At 39.9% G+C, this 25,531-nt stretch overlaps 1 protein-coding gene and 1 long non-coding RNA gene across 12 annotated transcripts; one reads left to right on the forward strand and one right to left on the reverse strand.

Annotated features, from left to right (window-relative positions):
- Nucleotides 1–947: 947 nt before the first annotated feature.
- LOC111259835 (ER degradation-enhancing alpha-mannosidase-like protein 1) lies at nt 948–16,132 on the reverse strand. Of its 2 annotated transcripts, XM_022832125.1 has the most exons (11): nt 15,944–16,132; nt 15,169–15,620; nt 11,999–12,177; nt 8,037–8,298; nt 7,772–7,914; nt 7,370–7,434; nt 5,749–5,907; nt 4,922–5,090; nt 3,947–4,082; nt 2,835–2,920; nt 948–2,462 (listed from the first exon to the last, which is right to left on the reverse strand). In XM_022832125.1, the coding sequence occupies exons 2-11, from the start codon at nt 15,169–15,171 to the stop codon at nt 1,856–1,858; spliced, it is 1,809 nt and encodes a 602-aa protein (XP_022687860.1). In that variant the 5' UTR covers nt 15,172–15,620; nt 15,944–16,132; the 3' UTR covers nt 948–1,855. The 2 variants fall into 2 exon arrangements, with proteins under 2 accessions (XP_022687860.1, XP_086824157.1); XM_086968031.1 differs by lacking the exons at nt 15,169–15,620; nt 15,944–16,132 and having other exon boundaries at nt 8,037–8,317; nt 11,999–12,013.
- A 147-nt stretch (nt 16,133–16,279) lies between these two features.
- On the forward strand, nt 16,280–23,908 carry LOC111259836 (uncharacterized). Of its 10 annotated transcripts, none has more exons than XR_002679872.2 (4): nt 16,280–16,476; nt 18,822–18,950; nt 19,134–22,601; nt 23,051–23,364. It is a non-coding gene; the product is annotated as an uncharacterized LOC111259836 (long non-coding RNA). The 10 variants fall into 10 exon arrangements; XR_015310749.1 differs by having other exon boundaries at nt 16,315–16,476; nt 22,538–22,601; XR_002679874.2 differs by lacking the exon at nt 16,280–16,476 and adding an exon at nt 17,794–18,196.
- The last annotated feature ends 1,623 nt before the right edge of the window (nt 23,909–25,531 follow it).

Genomic DNA, 25,531 nt, shown 5'->3' on the forward strand with positions numbered 1-25,531 from the left:
CGTGAGATTTCTGGTACAGTCGTTGCTTTTAGCTGAAAAACGATTTTTAAAGTTTTTTTTGGCTAAAAACCTTATCTTCCAAGCAGGCTTTGAGAATGTTTTTTTTACTACATTTTATATTACGCACGATCTTATTCGAATATTCAAAATGTTTCAAACAAAAATACTGACTACGGAGTCCAAGAACAATGTGTACATTTGATTCGATTCGAGTACATACATTTTTCTTGGCCAACCCATCCCTGGACCGGGGTCACTTTGGGCACTGTTATTGAAGCCGTGAGGTGCGCTCGTTTCTCCTTGTGGCTACGCAACCCCCATAATTCGCCCCTCGCCACTGTCTCATATTCCCGGTACTTTAGAGCTTCCCATAAGATTTTCAGCGCGGATGTTCTAGCATCTGATATCAGCCTCACTACCGCCCCAGCCGTCACTGTGACACAGTACACATTTACCGGACGTGATTTATTTTGATCATTTAAGACTCCGACAAAAGAACCTTAGACTGTCAGTTTTTCTTTTCGAATTTTATGTCGATCAGTATTCTCAGCAGTCGATAAGTTATGGTAGATATAATTTATCAATCCGTTATTGAACATCACTAGAAGAGAGGTGTATTTACCGTCAAGATAGCTCGTAAGCAACTTTTTCAAATGGCCTAGTCTTAATTAGCAAAAGGTCATTGGATAGCATGGAGAGTAAATAAAGGGACTGTCTGTAAGTCGTAAATAGACAAATGTTCAAACTTGGGCAAATTTAGCTTTTGGAAACCTATGCAAGCCACGTGTCGTGACCGCTTAAACCGTAGACAATCGGGAAGTTTCCTTCTCCGAAGGAAGTTCACCCAAAGAAATTTTTGCCAATAGTTTAATGAAATGCTATTAGTCATTTATCTCTTATTGTTTTTGAATGTCCAAGCAATCAGATCATCAAGCACACGCGTAGCGTCAATGAAACTTTTTTTTTTTATTTGTTTTGGCAGAGTGTCACTTGTTACGCACTTGTCTCCATCAAGGTAAGAGCATCTATACAGTCTGTAAACATGCCGGGACGGGTGTTTCAGCTCATTAAAATAGTACTCGTAATATTGACTTTTCATTCACCCATTCAGTTTACCCAAGTGGTAATACATTATCCGTGTTACGGGACGCCAGGCCTTCTAGAGAGATAGATGTTCATCCTGCGCATATTTGACACTTCATTGTTTCGAAGAAGTCATTTTCTCTTGCTTACAAACTTCGCATGCGGTTACATCAATAAACATCATACTTTATAATTCATTCAAACGACTAGTCAAGGCACAATGGTCCCGTACATAATAGTTTTGTATATGCTTGATATGGCTTCGCAGTCACATTGAAACGATTGATAGTGTTACACGTTACGTTACGATACTCCGGGATCTTATGTTCGGGACGGCAAATTTGGCAACATTTTAGTAAAGCAGGTCGATGTCGGCCGCGGTTTGCACCTGCGTGCAGTTGTCGATATCGTAACGAGTTCAACGACATCACGGAAATCTGCACTGCGTACATTTATATGTATACTGCATGTATATCGATTCTTCGTTTCAATACGGTGCGAAGAAGAGACCGCCTTCGTCTGATTGATTCCAGCTAGACTTTGAGCATAGTACAGTAAATACATGTATTTTGCTAACGTTATATGGACAGGAACCTCTTCGCGTATACCCCAGGGGATTGATAAAGAAAATACCAGTTGTCACATTACTTTTCTTCTCGTCTAATAAACAATCTAACAAACAACCTCCAAGCCTATCTAACAGCTACTTATGTCACATTCTCGGCAACATGATACCTAACATAGGTTAACTACTCTTGGCGTCCGCAGGCGATCATAGCAGGTCTTCTGCCGAGTTTTGAAGGTCGAGACCAAGGGACGTGCTGACCTGGGCGAGGTATTCATGTTTTAGCGGCAGCAGAAACATTCGTTCCTGATTAACTCTCAGACAGCCGGGTCCAGATGCGTTCACCAGAGTCAACTTGTTACCCGACGTGGTCAGCGGAAGTTCGCCATCTGCAGCGAGTGCGCCTACCTCTGGCGGCAACTGCGGCTCCCGATCACTACGCGATACCGTTTCATCAACCGGCGTTCGAAACTCTTTGACTATAGGAAACACGTGTCCTTCCGTTGTGAAGACGTAACTGGAGAATCGTTGGTTAAGTGGGTTGTCGTTGTCGAACAACAAATAGAGGTATTTGCATGTTTCACTGAGAAAGAAACTCTCCATTCGGTCTTCAAGAGATTTATCATGTACGTCATGTATTGTTGCATAGCCGCACTGAGCACGCGAGTAACTGTTGAGGCTGACGAGGATTTCACGGCCAACATGCAAGTAGAACGGGTTCTTTGTAGCTCTGTACAGCAGATACGTGGATTCGGCAAGTTCTGGTCTAAGCGGATAGAAGTGGACGTCGGCGTTCATTGAATGCCAGTTAAATCTGCAAAAACCAAAGTAATACGAACGTACGTTAAAACGTTAGCTGGAGGTTCACAGGAAAGGACCTAAATCGAAAAACGGAAGGGGGAGATATTTGCAAGTATCGCAATTACATTCGTACGGGTGATTCGCTTATATGCTGCTTACGCTCTGATGCATGTTGATGCGAGTAGACGTAGAACTGTAAAACCTTTCTATTAGCGGAGTAATCAGTGTTTCCATTCAGGAAAAAAAACAATACGAAATTGTTGATTTTTTGTTAATTTCGATTTGTCTAAACGAGTAACTTATAATGTGTACGATAGAGTATGCATATCAAAAACATGGTCAAAAGTGATGACACGATATAAATGAGTAATTTTCAACTGCTCACCTCTCCGGTAGGGCATCAAATTTTCTCCAAATGGCGTGGTATAAAGCATGGGAACAGATGGCCTCCTCCACATCACCCATCAGCACCTTTCGAATTTACAAATTTGTTTTTCAATATTTTGTAGGGAAACTTTGGGTTATTTTACAGTTACATCTGAACATTTTTTATTCCTTGTAAACATTGCACTTCACTACACCCCAAGCGTGTAGCGAAAGAGATTCGAATTTCATTAGAAACGCGCGTCCGTTATTATATGAGCTTTAGCCAGTTAGCAATGAATATCGTGTTTTTTTTTTTTTATTATCATCCTGTATCATCAGCCTTTCGCTACATGTATGGAGTACACATGACGTTTCGAATTTCGAGGTCAACATTTACGAGACTGAGGAGAACTCAACAAACCAACAAGTTCTCGTAATGGTATTAAGGAATCAGCAATTTTTACACTAGAAGTTGACATTTATGTAAAGGTGACGCTTCGTCAATATGGCCAGATATCTCCTAAAAATATATGCAGTTACTTGGTAGCTCTGGAATTGAAGCGCATGCCTGTGTATGAGTGTATGTCTGTAAACGAAATTTTGCGTTTTCATTTGCTATTTAAAGTCAATCGACTATAACTAATGACAGAAACAGTAATATAATTGCTGCTTTGGAAATACATTTCCATGATGATAGTTTTGGGATGGGAACAAAATGGGACAAAATGGTTCTCATTATGGTCCGCAATTCATTAATGGCTACATGCTCATCCGTTCACAGTATAGCAACGCTCATTTAAGGTAGCAAATATTGGAAAGAAAGATTCTTGCTGTTGAGTATCGCAACCTACCTGCCTTTGGCACCCAGTATCTTGCTAACATTCGAATTCCTTCTTAGACCTTCTAACACTAACTATTCCCTCACCTGACGAGTACCAAACGAACGCACGAAGTCGTTTCTATAGACGAGTTTCTTCGACTATTCACCTAAAGCTTGCCATACCTACATTTGTATTTGAGAGATGATTGTCAATAATCCAGAGGTAAAAATTTGTCGACACTCGACTTACAGCGATAAAATAAAAACCAGAAGCAAAAAAAGCAAAAGAAGTACGACAAGCTAACGCAGACCTGCACACCACTAAAGGCCGCCTGCAGCGCATCGATCCAAAGTGTGGAAGTTCTTCCAGAAGCCATGTTTACGTTCACGTAAAGCGGATGCTCTCCCGAACCGGCATTACAGTGGGGGCGACCTTTACGCATATACCTGTAGAAATATCACACGATGACAAAAAAAGTCCATACTGAATTTATACAAACGGATTTCTGCAAGAACATTTCCATCAAAATAAGCCTTGATGATGCACATTTGCTAACTCGCTTCCCCTTGCTTCTCCGGAACAAACTGAAGTGGCAATACAACCTGTCTTATACTTTGCTTTAAATTTAGATGGAAGCTTACCTTCATTGAACTTTTTATTCAGAGCAAATACATAGAAGCACTAAATGCACCGATCAAAGGCCTTGTGCCCATGGGCTAGGTAGCTTATCCAGTAACAGCTGCCTATTAGAAATAGCATTTTCACAGCCTTGGATACTGCAAATCAAATTACTACATCGTGGAGGATAGTTCCGGCTATCGAACGTTTTTTGTTCTTCAACTAGTCAGTAGAGACGTCACAAGGTCACAGTCTTTTTTTAGCCTAGCTGCTGACATCTGCTCATTAGAAGCATGACTGCCTAGAAATAAACTTGGTGGCTGGCTTTCTACAGATATCTCAACCGGTCAAACAGCTACATGCGAATCCTGGCTACGGTTTATTTCAAATAAGACTAAGACTCATCTTATCACGTATTGAGGTATTTGAGAATGGTTCATACTGATTCCTGTATAAGTCAAAATACGGGACGCAACTCAGCACTAGTTTCAATATCGATATAACATGTATGTAACGCGTATCCTTTTACATCTTATTTCTTTCCTCCGACCTGTTGCTACAAGGCAGCAAGTCGTTCTTCCTTAGGATGCTAGCCCATCGTGTGAGGTATAGGAAGTTTATCTTCGCAAACAAGCACATTTGCTTCAGTTTAATGGATATATGATACCTTTTTATAGTTGAATAGCTCTCATTGAACATTCGGAAATGGTCATGTTCCCCAAATAGGATATAACTCTTCAGCAAATACTCAAAGAAGGAGTCCAAACCAGCGCCGACCCCAGACATAGTGCCCAGCCATCGTCCCGAGCGTACATCAATCACGTTACCGAGAAGGCCTGCGGAGTTTAAAAGGATAAACAAATCGAACAGCGAACAAAAACGTGTACGACATGTAAGTTACATAATGGCTAGAGATGAGTCGCTATAAGACGACTAATTTTATTGTTTCGAGGATTATTACATTGACGTTGACCATTGAATTTCTATATAATAACACGGATAATATGCTTCCTAAAAGCCTTTTGCAACCGCCTCCAATAATCAGTTTTTCCTAAAACTAAGATCCCGGGCTCTGACGAGTATTAACCCACCGGAGGTTCTTTTCGTATATTAGGTAAATACTAAGCTTCTAAATATGGTACCTTTACTTATTATAACTGCATGCTCGCACTCGAATCATCTAATAGTTACTGGAGGTTTTAAGTATTTGCTCTAATTTTTATATTGAAATCAAATGGCAAAAGTTCTTGAGGAAAAGAAGTAGGTGACTCTTGTACGACGTAAATATACAAGAAGTTTATGAGAGGATCACATCATATTACTAGCGGTAGTAAAGTTTTTGTTAGTAGTAGTAGTAGTAGTGAAGCTCTCGTTAAGCTGTCTTTAGACAGCTAACTTTCAACTCCGGCAACAACAACAGCCGGCTTAAAACAGTCAGTAGGCACACAACATATTACTGCACAGTGATGGGGAACGACTGGTCTTTCAACATACCTGTGTCTTTGTTTCTTCGCAGCCAAAGGGCTTCCATAGCGCGGCGAGCAACGCTCTCAAACACAAAATCGCCTGTTAATCGTGTAAGTACGCCAAACTCAAGTAGAAGGCTTCCTGCTCCGGCAGTGCATGTTTCCGTTGAGCAGTTACGAGGCACTCCTGTAATAACAGGAGATCATATAGACACACTGACAAGAATATCCACAATAGTGAATAGCACAAATTTCTATTGCTCTAGTGGATCGTTGCCATTTGGAATGGCTATTAAGACCATATTCTTTTTCTTATTTATACTGAGATATGAATTACCCCCTCGACTCAGTTTTTGGGGCTATGAGCTTTTCACATCTATACTAAAAAAGACTTAGTAAAATACTAAATCGGTCAGAAGGTGTATACAGCTTCGGCAACTTTCGAACGATGTCATGCAACTGCGCATATCTTTAACCATTTTGTTTTGACATTTTGCACGTTCATTATCCGCTGGGCTGTTCTGCGCTCATTACAGTGTTCGCATCCTGGCTAAATTCGTCAGGATATAGCAATTTTCCCGGCACGGAAGTTCGCATATTTAACACTACTTTCTCGGTATTTTTCTGCTTATAAATGTGCAGGCGTGCCAGCAAAGCTTGTCCTTAAGTTAGTGTGTGAAGGCGTAAGAGTGAGCGTATCGAGAGAGTGTTTATCGAAACGGTCTGAGAGCTCTTGAAGTTCGATTTACACCAGACATTACGATACAAGCGGCCGCATGAAATCAATGGGTGAACATTGGGCTTAGATCATCTAAGAGTCCTGCATAGTTATATACTGGCTAGCTCACTGCCTTGAATCAGTTGCAAGCACTAAGGGTTATTTTAGAAGTGGATAAGTGGGTTTTTTTTTCAATAGAATCGGTACCGGAGACGTAAAATATGAAGTTTTACGGCCCTTTTCCCCATAGAAAGGTATGATCGAGCCTCGAACAACTCCCAGACAGGGAGGGATCTGTTAGAAGACGCTACTCTATTGGAAGGTTCCTGAAGGCGATAAAACGATGAATGCAAGTTGCGACTCGAGTGAAGTTATCAAACAAGTCTACGCAATTAAAACTCTGCACAGCCAACAGGGGATACCAAGTACGCGTGTTGTATGACGATCTGACTTCGTGCAGGTTTTGTGGCTTGGAAAATTTCGATGCAAATTCTGGGAGGATCTTTTGTGGTAGACTTATAGCCCAGATCTTGCTGCGTTCACCTGTTTAGATCTACAGGGTATGGCATGGAGGGTGAATGATTCAGAACACGACCTAAACGTTTAAAAATCAGCTTAGAAATGATTCGCCTACATTTTTCATTTGCAAAAAGAATCCGTCTGAGCATTGGATTGTGAAGTATGGCCTTGCGAAAAAATAGCTTCAAGGAAAATTGGTCTTTTAGAAAAGACTAAGTGATTTTTTAACAAGGTTAGTAACTTTTCAATGCATTTGAAAAATTTTTATAAAAATTTTCTAAAAAAATGATTTCTACTGTGTGAATAAGCCTTGACTCATCTGTTTGGCATAATATCATATAATATTTAGCAATAGCGAGAAAAGACCTTCTCTGGATATGTCGCAAATTGCGAAGCCGTAAAGCTCATGTACCTGTTAAAAGGTTGACACGGGGAAATGGGAGACCGGTTGGGGTTCCATCGAACGCCGGTAGTAGTCTGTAATTTTTTTATTAGATGGTGCGATGAAAAACTTGTTACTACATTTCGCTAATTCGAATGAACTCTGCTTAGAGATATGCCGGCCAGCACTAGTTGTCATTAACTAGTTACCGATCCATCAAAGATCAAAGGAAAAAGATCAAAAATCATCGATAACAAACTAGGCATTTAATTTAATTTAATTAGCTAACTAATGTCTGCCATGCTGCCGAGATGGTCACTGGCAGTACCTACGAAGCCATTCAAAGATGGCAATAGAGCGACAAAATCAATTGCAATTGAACTAAGTACATATCCACATGTTGCTCGCTCAGTCAACATCAATTACAAGCACCTATTGGCAAGATCTCTGGCAAGCGTCAGCAGCTCGTTGCTGTACCCCGCAGGCCTCAAATCGCCAAAAGGCTTAGCAGGATCTTTGATTAGAAGATGAGCTGACAGAAGAGCCCCGAGCAGACGGATATTGGCTTCAAAAACCTGAAATATCAACAGTAAGGTTTATGTTACGATCGAAAAATTAATTACCCTCAAGCGTCAACAGTTCAATCGAATATAATATTGTTGAACAAAGCAAAGATTCTACAGTTTCGAATGCCCACCTGAACGGTGCTGTCTTTGTTAAACGATACATTATCGAGTACCAGTTCGACGGCCCGCCGAAACTCTGACCGATTTCCCATAACGGCTAACGTACTTAGGGAATCAATAAGACTGAGCGAATAATCTCCAAGGACATCATTGATATTAATGTTGTCTCGTCGTTCCCGATCCGGGCCCCGACCGCAGCACGCCAACGGGTTGAGCTCATCAGCAGGAAATGCATGTCGCATGTACGAATCATATGCAAACGTAAACATTTCTCTGTGAAATTAAAACGAAACTATAAGCGAGATAAGATATTTGTTTTCGTACATCTAGAACGTCCAATGTACCCAGAGTCTTGGCACCAAAAATTATCTTAATCGAGTGATAGTGAATAAGGTACCAGAATTACTATTAAATTTAAGACCACTTTATTGCGCTGATTTTCCTTAGTCGCTGTCAACAACCGGAGGGGCCGTACACAGTCTTCCAACTAATCATATCACTTTTTCATAGAAATGAAAAGCTCATACCCTTAGGAATTCCAGAATAACGACTGGGATTTATAGCGAAAATATCTAGTCCTCGAAATTAACTTTTTGTTTATCGAAATCCTTGTGAACTTTTTTTTATTCTTTCCAAAATGGTGCATTGTACACATATATTCAGTTCTTTAATTCTGTGTTAAATTAGACATATAGGGACTATTTCTAGTCAGAAAACGTTGATTTGAAAACAAATATTATTAAAGTTTCAGAATTTTTTTCAGATCAGAGATTTAGTGCAATTTAGTCACGTTACTGTGACCGAAAGCTGTACGGGACAATTAAGTATTTTCCCCGTATTCCATTGAGCTTTTGTTGAACGATAGACCGGAAAAATAACCGTATTTTTGTATAACAGTTCCGCCTGTCCCAAAGCTATATTTTCAATGCTATACAATCTACCTTTAATAAAAAGTCATTGCGTGAAGGTATATTATGTAATCACATTGAGTGCCATGTTAATCAATATTATTTCGAGCCTATATGAAACAAAATATTGTCAATTGCTTATTATACAGAGCAATTCGAAGAAATAGGTTGCCTTTAAGTACAACAACTTGCCAAGTGGGTGTTACTGTTTTTGAAAACAATTGTGATGGCAGTATTTATAAAAATACTATAATAAATATTTTATAAAACACACTGAAAGGGGAACACTTCGTCGATATGACTTCAAAGCTTTATCCTGTTTGTCGGTGCTAATTATAAACATGGGGTGTTTACTTCATACACCCAATCCGTGAAGGCTTCAAATATCATGTGTTTTACTTTTTCACAGCTTATTGCTTGGAATTGACATAATAGTACAATGAAACAAGCGTACCTTCATAGCGTATCCTTGAAACTGCATAATGCTGTTGTTAGGTGTATTAAATATATATATATTTTTTTTTAATTTATATATATATATATATATATATATATATATATTCTGGTATGAACAGTCTAGAGCCAACCAGTAGAAAACAGCGTTCAGATTATATAGAAACATGACATATATATATATATATATATTTTACATTTCTAAACGTGTCATGTTTCTATATAATCTGAACGCTGTTTTCTACTGGTTGGCTCTAGACTGTTCATATCAGAAGACCACTTAAAACAACCTACTTTAATACTTTTTGTCGACACTGTTTAGGCAGGAACGATCGGGATCACACTCTTGCCTTGTTTTGCGTAAGCTGATACAGTGGTTAGCTGTTAATTGTATCTCAAAATAGCGTGTCCACAAAAACACTGACAGGGATAGAGTGCAGCTCTAGGCTGTGCAAGCTAGTACGCAGAGACTTTTCCGTTTGGAACCTTGCTGCGACAGTCAAAAGCTGTCGAAGAAGCTACAGCTGCTTGTAAAGCAAACGGGCGTAACAGACCCACCTGGAGCCATACAGGCTAACGTCATGGATGTCTTTTATCGATTACCTTTCGAAAACGTCCTTGCATCCCAGTCTTAGTCTGCACTATAACGAAATCCTTGGCTTGGAATAAACGAACAGCTCTTCCTGAAGTTTAATAAACTTCGACCTATATAGCCGCACCCTCCATTATATCACCACTTAACTGCCACAAAATGGATATCTTTGAGGTATCAAAATGTCGCAAATCTAGACAAGTGTAAATATTTTCCGTACAACTAATATATACAGTCTGTCACGAGACCAGCAGTAATTATGTAACCTATAATCTTAATAATACACATGTTTTGTTCCGTTCTCGATAACTCGTTGGCGCCTCAGGCAAACTCTCCGTTGGACTAGGAACACGTTGAAATTCTAATTGATTGTTATATGGTTAACTCAAAAAGTTTAACGACTTTCGACTGCTTCGATAATTTCGATAACACTAAGCTGCGATAATACTGCTTTATCTGTAGTTGACTGACTTCAAGGTAATCAAGGGAGAAAAATAATTAAACACACCCTAATGCAATTGGGGATGTAGGCTGATCTTAATATTCAACCGTATCCTTAGTTAGCCATTAACTAACCATCCGAAAACAAGACCTTGTCCGTCCAGATTTTGCAAAAACTCGTGTGTAGGACTGTTTAAGTTAAAGTTCGTCTTAGATCACAAAACCTATTTCTATGCCGCTCTACTTGATATCCTCACAGTATACTCATAGAGGACACCCTATTCGAAACTTGATGCTTCCATACTGTAGTGTCATGTACTCTCTAAACGATGCTAGGTGTATTGGTGCGTGACTTTCAAACAGCCGCCTGCGCCACTAAACATCTAGCAATACGCTGTCGAACCCGACATTTTCCTTAAAGCCTCAACGTTTTCTCAAGGGGTCCTTTCTATCATAAATGGCGCTGTTTTACTCAAAAATATACCCTCTTAATGGTACATGAAGTTTATGAGCGGATGACACAGAAAACAAGGAGACACCAGGTTATTAGGTTTTACCTTGCTAAAAGACACCCGACTTTGGATTTTTCGTTCGTTAATGATCCGAATCGGCTTAATGATCCGTTGATTCATCGAACCACGGTTTCCTTCGGAAAAGAAAGCTTTCTGGTGGAATGGTCGTTCTTTCGCAGTGTGGTCTGCGTTGTAGTCATTCTTAGAACACAGAAGTGCTTGGGGTATGGGAAAGAAGGCAATGAATGCAACCTACCAGCTGCTCCTAAATATCACAGATGTGTTTTGGCTTTCACTTAGGGCTGCGCTGCCCGTAGGTAAGCAATGAGTACTAATAAATAGGGCACAATAATATGTCATGAAAATACATTAAAAAATAAAAATGAGTCAGATCAAAAGTTCATTAGATCACTTCCATCTAGGTAGATGCACGATACAAGATAAACCCTATCTATACAGGTGTCGCAAATTTGCCTTACCCACAAAACCCTAATCTCGAGTCAATTCTTTTTGTCACTACAAAGCCACAACACACTATAGTATAAAGAAACTGCAACTGATTATAGATATGATAAAGACGCAGTATATACGACCGAGCGCTCACCGAATAGTCTCATTGATTGAGCACCAATCAAACTGAGAATGATTACATGTGGTCATGCTCAAATCTAACAGACTTTGAAATCAGTCAAGCACCAAAGCTTGAAGAACGTTACCCATCACCCTAAGACGTAACTACAAATTCAACTTCCTTTATTCGCGCCGGTGGTGTAGTATATGACGTAGGCAGAATGTCGCGTGGTAGGTATCGCTGGCAGGACGTCGTGCAGTACGTGGCTTTGAGCAACGACCCCCTGGTCTCTTTCAGCGGCTTAGCCGTCCAAGCAACCACGTCGACAAATAAAAATATGCGCATCCCTTATCTATGAGTAATGCAATAATAACCCACGAAAAGCTGTATTTAGTAGGAGTGTCAAGCGTGGTGTTAAAATGTTGTCCAATGAATCGTGCCGTGTATATTTGTTTAGCAACTACTGATAGATGGAATAAATTTATTTTCTACAAACCTTGTGAGCTCGAGCATTTCTTGGCGTTCACTTTCCGAAAACGCTCCATAGCGCCTGTCGTACGGACCCGGTTTCGTGAGGAATACGCTAACACTTGCGTCGATAACTCTCGCTCCAATCGCGAGCAGAAAAATCCATCCGACCAAGACGCCTGTCCGTAGCACCGCCTCTTGTTTGCGCTGCAGCAAACAAATAAAACATAACATTTCGAATACAATAAGAGTCTACAAAGTTTAGCCAATACAATTTTACACTCACTTAAGTTCATCTTTGGTGTAGGCATATTCAATCTATTTGCATTGACACTTGGACGCTCTACTACCTGTTATTAGGTTCATATTAATTATGTTAAAATTAATTTTGGGCCGCGGTTCGGCCTTTTTTAGTATTTTTGGAAAATTAGTGAAATATGCTTGTCTCAACGACTGTAGACTGCCGGTGTCGGATTTATATTTCACATGACACAAAAATAGCATTAACACTCGCAGATTATTTTCCTACCAGAATCGTCTTGATTGATCTAATTTGGTACGATGCTTTCTGCCTTCTGACCTTCACGCGATCAAGTTGATGCCAAAAATCGACAGAGTACACTGAACTCGCAACCGTTTCGAGCATGTCTATATAAAAATGACTAACTCTTCGCCAATGAAGACATTGCTCCCCTCTACATTGCATGCAAGTACTTTTTGCAAAAATCGTTTGTAGGAAAACCAAAGCACATATAATGTTCCTCACAATGCAAACAATAATGATTACAAACGATCGCGAAATAGGTTCTTCATATCGATATAATAGTTAGACCAGATTTTCTAAAAACGCGGCACCTCATATGGCCAGTGGCCCAGATAAAGACATCGTATCATCCGTGTAGCATTTGCACGTTTTCTAATAATATTTTCGACTCCAGCGGCTATGCTCAAGTTCCGAGAGATTGCTACTGCTAATATATAGACTTCGTTTGTTACCTATATCTAAGCTGTTAGAGACTAGATAGAACTAATTGTACCAACTGAAAAAAGAAGTTATATATATATATATATATATATATATATATATACGTATCATTGAATCATCCTTCAACACGCTTGCCGCTATACGCAAGCAAAAATGATCATAAAATGCGCTGTTCCGGAGTTACCTAGAATCAAATAGTAATCATACTACAATAAGTAGAAATGCTGAAAGAAAGAATAAAAGAATCAATGAAATAAAAACCAAGTTTAGTTAAAAAAACAAAACCAAAATCTAGACCAAATAGTGGCTTATGCGTTGAACTATAATATTACTCTCAGCCGCTTGCCAAGGCAGCACACTGTTCAGCTACGTCGGCTAGTGTTTAACATCGACTGCCCTATTTAACACGCATCGATCCTTTTTCACGAAATAGTGAATACGGCAATTCGAGATAATAGTTCCCTTATTGAAATAATGAAGTGTAATAAGGCCTTGTGCAGATTCACCGCGACGTGGCTTGGAAACTTCTGCGGCTAGTCTGCGGCGATTTTTCTATCAAAGAAGTTTTGTAAAGCGTGTCTGTCGGTGTTGCCGGCTTAACTTAGATCAAGGAAAAGTAAAATGAAGTTTCGGGGTTGTTTTCGTAAAGTCTCACAAAGATAGTAGGCTAATCGTGAACATCGATTGTTTGGAAGTAATTTACTGTTAAAGTCACTCTATGCCGGAAGGTTAACGATACGCTTGGCAAGGCCGCAGCTATTTGCTGGGACTTACTATTGCAATGAGAAAGGCTATGTCGAATCTCGAACCTTATTTTAGTTTATATAAAACATAGTTTATTATAAACACCTAGTAAGTAAACGAACAAGCTTCATTTCTAACATTAACTCTTACCCTTACTATTTAGGAACTGACGTATGAGTCGCACTTTCCCAACGGCTTATTTAAAAAAAAGGTTAAGTACTAACGTTGCAAACGAGTCTAAGGAATACGCGATATTGCTTTGATATTTGCATTCTATTTATTTCACTATTAAGGCTACCCAATCGCCGTTATGGCCCGCACTTTTTCAAAAGAAAAAGTTAGACAGACAACTGCGATTAACGAACTTTTGCGGCCAAGCTAATACATGCTGGTAGACAGCCTTTAAGAATCATCTCCGCTAGACCCACTAGACACCGTTTCTTATTCGCTTTCACTTAGATAATGGCATCAGCAGAGTCAAAAGTTGTCGAAAGAGGCTCAGGAGCACGGTTCTTCAGACGCATATACTGGGCATAGTTTATGGTTTCTCAATAATCGTTTAATATCTATTAGTCACATAATATTCAGAGATACGCTTTACTTAACATGGACATTTATGCAAGGTTTGGCGTGTCCATTGCACAGTTGAGCGCCAATCTGTTATGAATTTCACTTGGCGAGCAACTGCACGAAGGACGAACAGCACGAGATATGGACAAATATGGTTGCTGGACGTAAATAATTTAGTTTTTAATAATTGCATGCTATAAATCCTAGATTTTTACCTAGATTTTTCTCTTCGAAACTTCGTAACGAGATTTTTTTAATGTTAATGTCAACCTGACATTTTGCGATACGACCCCTACTAACTGACAACGGGGTTCCCTAATTTATATCTTGGTTATGCTGATGACTGATACGAACGCTGCTTGCATAATGACGCCTGTTATTCAAAGTATCTTGCACTCTGAATTTTGGCGAAGTTTCAGGCACAGTTCAAGGTTGACATACACGTGTATTACTCTATTGTCAAGGTGTCTCACTTAGCTCATTCGTATAGCGTGAGGCGATGACGAATGTTTTTAATAACTTTTTAAAATCTACTTATATTTAGGCCATTTTCTATCGATGAGTTTCGAATAGGCTCCTTGAAGGATTACGATTTAAAGCGAAAAAAATCTTTACGTTTCTTCTATACATTATTGCAATCGCGACGATATTAAATAACCTTGCGTCGATAATATGCCAGATCGATGCGAAGTGAAGTATAGATTCACTGTCACTGTTAACCCAACTAGTACGAGCATCTGATCGACTACCGAAACTGTTTACAAACACCCTTATTTCGTCTTTCAAGTAAACAATTAGATCTTCACAGCGACCTTCAGGCAGCAAAATACAGAAACACGAAAAGAAACAACTTGACCTGTTTTCGTTCTAAGAAGTAAAGGGTCTTTTTGAAAATTTACCATTTCGGCAGTGACGTTTGGGATCTTCCGTTCTTTAAAACGTTCCGACAGAGTTTCGGAATCTGTGTTCGATCATATCATATGCTAGTCGCACGAAACTCCACGTGTACGAATGAGGCCACCAAGCCCCTGTATATAATCAGCCGTATCTGCTCCTCGGGTATGCAGCCGACCCCGTCATGTCGGAACGAGGGCGACTTATTTTGCATATCGTTTATTGGAAAGGTACCGACGACCTGTCCTAGCACATCTCGCAATTCCACATCATGGAAACTTTATTCCGAAACTTACGCTAAGCATCTTCGAAGAAACCTACGCTTGTCCTCTATTGTCCTGTATAGTACCAACAGTTGTCAGTGAACTATGTATGAACTGTAATAGCACGAGTTCTGAGGCGTGTTTATTTCCCGTTGCAATCTACAGTAATTTCATAAGCACAGGATATCGGAACACTGCAAGATTCGGTAAAAGTTGATACCAATTTTGTTAATCCACAGTTTCACACACGTTACTACACAAAGTGTACTGTCAAAAGGTGGCAGTCTAATTGAAGCACAGCATCCTGCATTTCTTCAACGTAAAACAATGTTTCTACCAACTGGAAACTGAAAGCAGTCATATTATATATTTATTCCTCATCTTGTATTGTTCATCCTGTACCCTAAAATACATTTTGGTCCTTTGTCGAAAATCGATGAACACTTTGTGTTTGGATGTAATCACTGTCAAACAGATTTTCGACCAAGGAGACCGCCTCACTGACGACTGACTTTACCAATGGTAGCTGGCGTTTTCCTTTTCTACATGGTACACCACCACCTGATTGAGATATGCGTGAGTAACCTCTATACCGGTCCCGATTGACGTGTATAATAACGGTGGTGCGTTACTGAATGTTTCAAAAGTTTCTACCCAGAGCCGTCGTGAGGCATCGAAATGTCAGGCAGCATTAAACTTCGTTAGCTACGTTACGGGCTCACTTGTGCTTTAGAAGTCAGCTGTTGCGTGGGACCAGATGTTTAGAATGATGACGCGGCCACTCCGCGCTGACGATGATTTTGCCTCCCAGTTCCGGTAGAAGAGAAAACAATCTTGTACGCTATGTGATGAGACGGTTAACTTAGCAGAACCTTTTCACTATAGAAAAACTGACTGAAATTTTGAGTGGAATCTTACATTTCTATTGTACACAGCAGTGCTTACATCAATATTATCGTTAGGTAAATTATGATTAAGAACAACACCTAGCATAGGTGCATGGTTGGATGCAACTGTGATTGCATCCACAGACAGTGACCCATCCTAAAGGTAATTTTTTTTTTTAATAATTCACTGAAAAGTAAACGTATAGCCTTCTACGGCCCTCATGAATAAGGTAAATAAAACGTATAAATGAAATTTATTCGTATACTCTCTTAGTTAGCTATGAAAGTATTACGATGCCTGGGATGCAGATATGTTGTACTATGGATGTATTCTATAATGCCGTCTACGTGATATTTCATTAATTTTACGACAACAACAGGCGATGACAGAACGAAAGCATATTTTAGATATCATGTGATGGTAAAATTAGATAATTCGTTCATTTTTAATAATTTAAAAAATCATGTAAATGTAAAAAATATTAATAAATAAAAAATAATGTAAAATAAGCATAATGTCAATGTACTTAAAGTTATAAATATAGCACATATGTCATAACATATGATTGTATGTATCTGAAGGTTGTAGGTTGCTTTATTAGGAAATACAACTCCCATTGAGTTTACGATATTCTTTGCAATTAAAGTAAAATTAACTAGTGTATAAAATTATGGATTATTATCTAACAATCTAATAACAAACGAAGTTAAAAGATAGTCGCAATAACTGGTACCCGAAAGTATCGTATTTATTATATTTTTCAACATATGCCTATCGGAAACTTCGTTCAATCACGATCGTTGTCCCAGGGGGCACTCCACTTAAACATATGCAGCTCTACTTCACCTTCATATGCCTCACTTTGATTTTGATTGAAAATATATTGAAAAGCAGTTGAAATATTTTCATTTCGAACGGTTACGAAATTACAATACCCAGTAAGAATAAGGTTTTCAAATTCCCGTTTGATTTTTTTCAATACAGTTTTCCCTCGAAGACAAACGACCATCTTCAATCGAAGGGCGGAACCTTAATTTCTGGAGCAGTAAACTTTTCCTAAGCAAGAGAACCGAACATATTGACTTGCTCGGATTCATTGATCCCATTGATGACACTCTCTGCAACTAGGTTGACCGTTAAATATACTGTTCGAAGTCTAAACCGTCCAATTTTTTTTTGCAAACAGTAGCACAAGGCCCGTCCTGCAGCAACCAGGACAACCCCCCAGTGCCTATATAGTCTGAAGGTCTACTATCTATAGTAAATTTGTTTTAGAAAAAGTTTGTTCTTTACAACAACCGAAGATCCTCAGCGTCGCTCGTAACGAAATAAACAGTTTCTTTTCGTCCATTGATACCCATCGTCTTCCACAATCATCTGGCAGAACTATTGAAGACCTCTCGATCCCAAAAGCCATTTGGTAAAAACAATAATAATAAAATAAAAATAATAAAAACAAATCTAGAAATATAGAAGGCAGTCGCGTATGCGAATTTTCGAAGCGGATTTATTAATATGTATCGATCCTTTATACGTGAATAGTTAAATGTTCAAACGCTAGCAAAGGTACGAGTAGCCGATGAAAAATTACTGAATCATTCACATTCGGTTAAGTTTGTGTTAGGATTAATATTCCGAACGTAGAACACTAGCTGAATGCTAGACTTTGTAGTCACGTCTGGTTGTACGCGCAGCATTGGTGGACAGCTAAATGTTATACTAAATTTAGTTACTTTCCATTTCGAGGATCGTCGTGAGTCTTGAGCAATGTTCGTGGGTCTAGAGCCGTGTCGCTTCTAGAAATATGAGCTATCGACCGTTGCTCGTCCTCAGTGTTGAACGCCACGCTGTCCCTTCAAGATGGACCACCGTTACCTTCAAGGTTGCATAGGATGTTGTAAACTTTCTATTCAAATAGAGCTTTCCAAAGTGGACGTCTCAGCATCCCTAATGCTCAATCACCGTTCCCGGCGCATACACCCGGCGCTGGAGATTCATACGATAGCAAAACGCAGAATGCTCCGCAAGCTTCTCTGACTTCGCTAGCGAAATCTACTCACTTCACTAGCATGGCCTTTTCTTTGTCCTTCTTCTATGGACGGACTAAACAGAAACTACCCCAGTGTGCTTCCTGCTCATGCAGCTCCCAATTGTGGCAGGTCCCCATCGACGGGTGCTGCTCTCGCGTGAAAAGAGAGAATGCAGCCTTCTTTCCGGAGTGTCGATAGGCGGTCGCACAACTAAAAACGACAGTCGTACCGTAGTAGTTCGCGTCGAATAGATAATTTGATTAAAACCTTCGTTACCACCCACGTTGAGCATTGCATCAGCTAACTAGACTTTCCATCGACGACATCACGAAACAGCCGGTTTCGAGCCTAGACCACCTTGTGTGTCTCGAGGTTAAGAAGGGAAGTACGCTACCCCTGTAGCATCACTGGGGGGCACTCGGGTGGTATTCTGGTAACAAACTCTGATTGTTTACTAATGAATTAGCTTTATTTCAGGGACCGTTGGGATACTGTGATTACGGAAGAAGCCACATCTGGCTTGGCTACAGTAGACAGGGTAAATGCGATGGAGGCGTTCCAATGGCCACCTAATTCACCAGGTAACCTCTGTACCGCCTGCATGTGGTGAGCATTTTAGGCGGTGCTATCCGCTTATTGAAGAATCCTTTAATCCGTAACCTGAGCAAATCTTTCAAAAAGACTTACCCAGCTTTCGACAAAGTTTGGTGATCTTGCGTGCTAATATACAACAAGTCAATGGGTTTAAAAATCACAATCAGAAAAAGTAAAGTCTACATTTGCCGACAGACGAAGGAGTTAATGTGAAATCGAATGCAGCGGATCCACCACAAGAAAGGTACCACGAACTTGTGCATTAGTTATTGAGGTAAACGTAACCTGTTGTGATCGTCCGGCGCACACGAAATCCTGGAATCCATGGCCCTGTGGCCTCGTTCGTACTCTTGTAAAACGTTCCGCTTGACGAGGGCCTTAAACTCCAAGGCCGTAGCCTTGGAGTTTAAGGAGAGAGGAGCCAGTAGCCATGCAAAACGTGTACAAAGGCTAATCTGCGCTACGGTTGGGCACAAAACGTGGTGATGAAAAGCAAGAATGCATTGAAGCTGACAATAGAAGATGCATTGAAGCTGACAATAGAAGATGCATTGAAGCTGACAATAGAAGATGCGTTGAAGCTGACAATAGAAGATGCACTGAAGGACGAATTAATCGTCAGGCTGAACTGGCGCATTAGCGAAACGCTTACGTTTAGGGAAAAGCCACTGCTATGATTAGTATACGGTCGTGCGGTAGATATGAAGCCGCTGAATGCCTTCCGCCCGAAAACTCATATTAAGCTATCGCTGTTCAACATCTCTAGCTTTGTGTTAAAGGTGAATCCAAGATCAACAGAATGCTAACAAATTCTTACTGGGCCGGAAGGAAAGACAGAAAAAAAATTTATTCTAAGAATGCGCGGCATGCTCAAGGAATTAAGCAGAAGGAGCTAAAGCGTCGTAAAGAATGGTTTGGTCAAAGGACGGGCTCGGAGGACAAACGTCGCAGCGACTGACCACCTTGCCAGAATGCCCACATATCCGACACCTATTCAACGGTGTGTCAAAATAGGAACGAGGATTTGACCTTGTGATTTAGTGAAGCGGACGATAAACGATAACAGATTCCACTCAGGACCGAAAGACGGCGAGCTTTGGTTCTCATTGCTCTAACTAAAACGGTATACGGCATCCGTCTTTGCTGCCGTATTCATAACGGATCATGGCAAAATTTTTTAGTCGAGTTAATGTCCCAGTACTTGCCGTTGTTGGAGCTTGTTAACCGCGGCAAGCACCTTTCGCTCTGTTGGGATCTCCAGAGCCTAATAACGATTCTAGAGCCTTCCGCAACCGGTTCTATTATCCAAAATCTAGCGCATTAACTTGTTCCAGAACTAGGGGCCCACTGCTGTAGAAAACTGTAACGGGAATCCGTAACTCTTTCTTGTTCTTCTCGAAGCCGCATAAACCATCGACGAAGGCAGATTTCAAAGGCTATAACAAAGCTAAAATATAGCTCTAGACCATTAACAAACAAAAAAGAGGACATAAGCAAAGACAGTTAAATTCTCCCAAAGATTCTTCTTATTCCAGGAACTACCCAACCTGAAAGCCCCCTTACAATAACCGAGTTTTCAAAGAAGCTGTTGGTGTCGAGTTCGAATTACATAAAGTTATCTGCAATCGAGACAAAGTCTTGTTTTTTTGTTAATACGGAGTGGACAGCGAAATTGGCAGCTATGAAAGGTATGCTCAAGCTCAGAAAGAGATGTTCGACGATATGCATAAGTAAAACTTTTATTTGTGTTCGGTGAAATTGGAATTACCTTAAACATTAAAACACCGACTATCAACAATGATATATTGGATCGAACAGACGGGGCTATGTGAGAGCAAAGATTCGATAGAAACAGCCAAGTCAGATTATCCGTGACGAAGATCGGTGAAGACAAATTAACCCTTCTTGCACCTGCTGTATGCCAATTAGATCAAACAAATTAGACGCCGGTAGTTTGCAATCGGTTTAGCAACAATTAGCAACAGTACAGTTTGACAGTATATAAGGCCTCAGAAATGGCCGAACGAGTCTCTCAGCACCATAGCTGAGGGTCTCAGACGAGACGGAATAAATAAATAACAAAGAAAAACAATTGAGAAATGGAAAACGACGGCAAATATATAACAAATTATCTTCGTAAAAATGCCTTTATCATAAAGTGAAAAAGCGTACCCCATTTTCTAACCAACCTAATAAAACAGTGTATTGTAGTTAACGTGTCTGCTGGTAACGACTATAATGGCAATGAGCTCAAAGATTTTTGTGTGACCTGCCTGCATTGTTTAGGTTCACCATAGAGTAAGCTTATGACAGGAAGCTTATGGAATATTAAACAAATTCATATGTAGCGACTAGCGTTTCCAGAAGCGGTGTCTAAAGAAACAACAGGTTTCACGATGACTTTACCGAGATGTAGAGTTTATTTTCTAATAAAGGTTTGATGCACAAAGAAACTCATATAGTCAAAAAGAGTTTCGGTAATTTAATCAAGTTCCTCCGCTTTCTGCCTCTGAATGTATCATTATAGTTAGATAGAACTTAAACGATCCCTCGTCTGTCATATCATTGCCCTGGCTTTTACTTAGCTATCCGTATGTAAATTGTGGTGTAGACACAGTTTAAGCTTAGGCAGACTTTTATACTTCCCAGCGTCTAACCATTTAGGGTTCGTGCTGATGACGAGTGGACACATATTTATGAGTTTATTCTTTTTTTTTTCTTTATATACATTCTATCACTTAGGTAGATTTTCAAGAGTATCGAATTCAACTCAGAGTTCATAAGGAGGAAAGATAACAGCAAATATATTTGTTGTTATTAAATCGTTTCTTCTGTATCAGTGTTTGTGAGAAGCAAAAACGTTTCCCACAACAAAAAACTGTGCATTTAGCGTTCTGCAGCTGACATCGTGCAAGGGCCATATTATCGTAATCGGATCATTGCAGGTCGTAACGGAATAAATCTTACCGTTACCTACAGAAATCGATCATAGATTCGTTGTACTATTTTCCCCAACCATTTTCGAGTGGTGGAAGGTAGCATACGGTTTCTCAATGAACGTGTTTGCGATAGCATAGGCCGACTTCAGTTTCTAGTCTTTCTTATAGTTTTTAATGATACTTCAAGATTTAGCTATTATTGTTCTGCCGGGTGTTGGAGAAATCAAGAAATCATCCACTTCATCCCTTGTAAACTTTCAATGACTAGTCGCGAGCTAGCAAGTCATATGTCCTTTAGAAATATACCAATAAAAAGAGTACAAACGGTATTAAGAGGCCCAGCATACCATGCCTTGCCGAAAAATATCAGAAAAGCCAAATATTCTAGAGGGATAATAGGACTGAAAGAAAAATTTGACCAGAAAGCGTGTAATATACGTAGAACAAGTGGCGTCAAGTGGCCACTTGTATCGAAGTTGTGTAGAGGATCCAAAACCCAACAACGGCATAAAATAGAATTCGGTATTCTGTACAAAGTATTGGAGACCTTGGCATGATATGCGGTGCAAGTGAGTCAATACGAGTTAGTCGCAATGGATCCGAGTGCGTTTTAACTTTGTCGTATTCTATACAATTGGTTATTTCTGTTTCCCGTTTCAGCTTTCGGATGATCGTTTGTTATATTTACTTTGCTATTTTCCACGTATGAGGCTTGTTACAAATGGTAAGTGCTAATGGTAGGACTTGAACTACCCCAAGGGAACAGATTGCTAATTTGGTCTGTCTGTCTGTCTGTGCAATACCTAGCGATTTGGTGGAGAGTTATAGTTGAACTTTTTTTTATTAAAAAAAAAAATGTAGCCCAAGACTTTTGAAGGTCCCTTGCTTTTATAGAGATTTGTACTTTTAGAGATAAAAGCTCCACTCTCCCAGACTACCAATTTGCTTTCCGCCTTTTTTGCTGACTGCCCCATATTAAGCACCGGTTAATTGACACACATGTTGCCCGCGTATAACTTTTCCACCACGCCATCAGCTAGTTATTTTCATTATTCGACCGTAAACACTTAGTTGTACAACACCATTCTAGCACTGAGTATCTTTAATAATGAACGGTTCGCACAACTACCCTTCTTACTGCTATCACTCGATTACGTGTCTTGCGTTTTTAAGGGCTTCCTGTGCAAAGGTCGACTTAAAATTGATCTACGGAAAAGACATATAGGGAACCTCAAGCGGCTATCAAACATGGCGTATTCGCGTGTCTATCGAGCATGAGTACAGTTTTACTTGATGGTTCTGTATACCACTCGTCTAAAATCTTTCCACGAAGGAATACATGCTAAACGGAGCGCTGTCTAAGCACGGATTGGCATGATCGATATAGAATCTCTAAGAAACTAGTTGTTAGGTGGCGTTGATACATTGAATTGCACTGGATTTTAATAAAGTAACGCTACCAGCAGAAAATATTAAAGGTTGTGAAAGTGTCATGTTATTAATTAATTGTTGTTCCACCCTTAATTGTCAATCGAATAATGTCTATGTCCTATTAAGGCGGATAACCAAAAAACTGGTTTATAGTGTACACCTTAACATAAGTTCTACTACAAGTTGTATAATTATCAGACAGATAATTACAGCCTATTACCTTTTGATATATTGCTCAATGAATTTTCTCTCAATGCGTTTTTACTTTAGGCGTCAACACGACTCATCCAGGGTTCTCAACTAATGCCTCATCAACCACGTGTTAGAATATTACGAATTTCATCCCCCGTTACACGGCCAGTGGTGAAACGAAACATTATATATTTGTCCAGTGTCTAACGTTAGGAGTAACGCGCGTACTAGCTCACCACTGACCTTACTTGCGCCCTCTTCTAGATTAGCTAGCGCTTCAAACTGGCCCTTGTCGTCCGGGTACAATCACTGCATTTGAGAGCCTCGATAACTACTTTCGAGCCCTTTTTTTTCTCCAACATAGTGAACTCGATAAATAAAGTAGAACAATCGGTTGGACATGACGTATTTCCTTGTAGTACTTACTATTGGACTAGTGCGATCAAAAACAAACAGAGACCAAGCGGTGAAGGTACTATTCATACTTATTGAATTCGTGTTAGAAACGGTTTAGTAGAGACCACCTAAACATTTATCGATAAAACCAACTAATCGCAAACGCGAGTATACCACTAGCCATTTTTAGAATCCTCTCGCGATGGCCGGTGGGACCAATTAGGGTTCGTCTTAACTTCCGTATTGCGTACTCTCATGGGAACTGTTTCTTCAGCGATACAAATGATACGACTAATTATAACATCCGCAGCTAATCCTCCTTTCAATTTTGTCGGTCATCTTAAAGTTCCCTTAAAACTTCTCTAAACACGTAGCATATCTGAGCCAATGACGAGAAGACACGGCATGGCCATTTGCTCCCAGCACGAAAGGGTGCCACCAACGACGGCGATAAACGCTATTAAACGACAGCTATCAAACGCGCCCGGCAGAAACGACGTCGATAACGACGATGCTTGAAGCATAAATATTTAGAAGCAATGGCGCCTATTACATTTCATCCGCGATTCGAGAAAGGTTATTCGAGCGATTATTTAAATTTTCATTTAGCAACGTCGTCTTCCATGAGCTTAGCGAGTGCCGCTATCTCAGCCCTTGTCAACTTTGAACAACCACCGCCATTTTCAATGAAAAAAAAGGTTCTAACTAGTCCACAGGAGCTTCCTTTATGCGTTAGCAGTAACGTGCCCGCAGTTGAGTGTATGACAGCTTATTACCGAAACTGATGTGAAAGTTGAGGATAAAATGAAAATGCGGAAAACAACATTGTAGAAAGTACATCTCTATTAATTTATTGAAAAAGTAGAAACATATGTCGACGGCTGCCCGATGCAGTATTGTGATAACTATTCAATTAGAAACTATTGTCGTTTCCTGCTTGGCTCTGTATAACGTTTTGCAATTAGCCGGTTATTATGATGAGATCATCACTAATGCTCAAGGATCGACCGTTCCGAAAGGGCGAATCAACTGATCGAAAATGAATCCCTAATGAACAAAGCAATCACGCTTCATGGCGCAATACCCGTCTGCTATACCGCTTGTTGTGCAAGTGGATTTAAACATTCACTTACACTTTTTACCCAGTTTAGTCAAACTTTATAGCGCCTAATCGGTTTTTACTATTACAAAAGTTCGTCGTATGCCAACGCGAGCACAAAATGCTTGTATAATAGTTGAATCGCAATCAATGAAGATCCCCCATTCCCTTACACACTTGAAAATCGTAGTAATCTTAACGCGCTTGAAGCAGACAACGCAACGTGTAAATACCCATGGCGAATCAGGAAAGGATTTTAGTTGGTGTGAGGAGAAAGTCAACTTAAGGGATTTAATGGGTTGGCAGCATATATTTGAAAAACAAAAAAAAAAGAATGCGTGCCTGCTAGAATTATACAGTGCGCGGGCAATTTGAATTTGTACACATGATTAGAATCTGCGCGCCCACTGGGCCAATGGATATATTCCTGAATTTTTCGGAGCTTGAGCATTGCGGGAGAAGTTGCGAACAGGATGGGTTTTTTGCCGAAGTTTTTCGCGTGTCAAGCCGTTAGCCATCTCCTGAACGGGTTTCAC

The sequence above is a fragment of the Varroa jacobsoni genome, unplaced genomic scaffold (genome assembly GCF_002532875.2).
Source record: "Varroa jacobsoni isolate VJ856 unplaced genomic scaffold, vjacob_1.0 scaffold_370, whole genome shotgun sequence".
Classification (NCBI taxonomy): domain Eukaryota; kingdom Metazoa; phylum Arthropoda; class Arachnida; order Mesostigmata; family Varroidae; genus Varroa; species Varroa jacobsoni.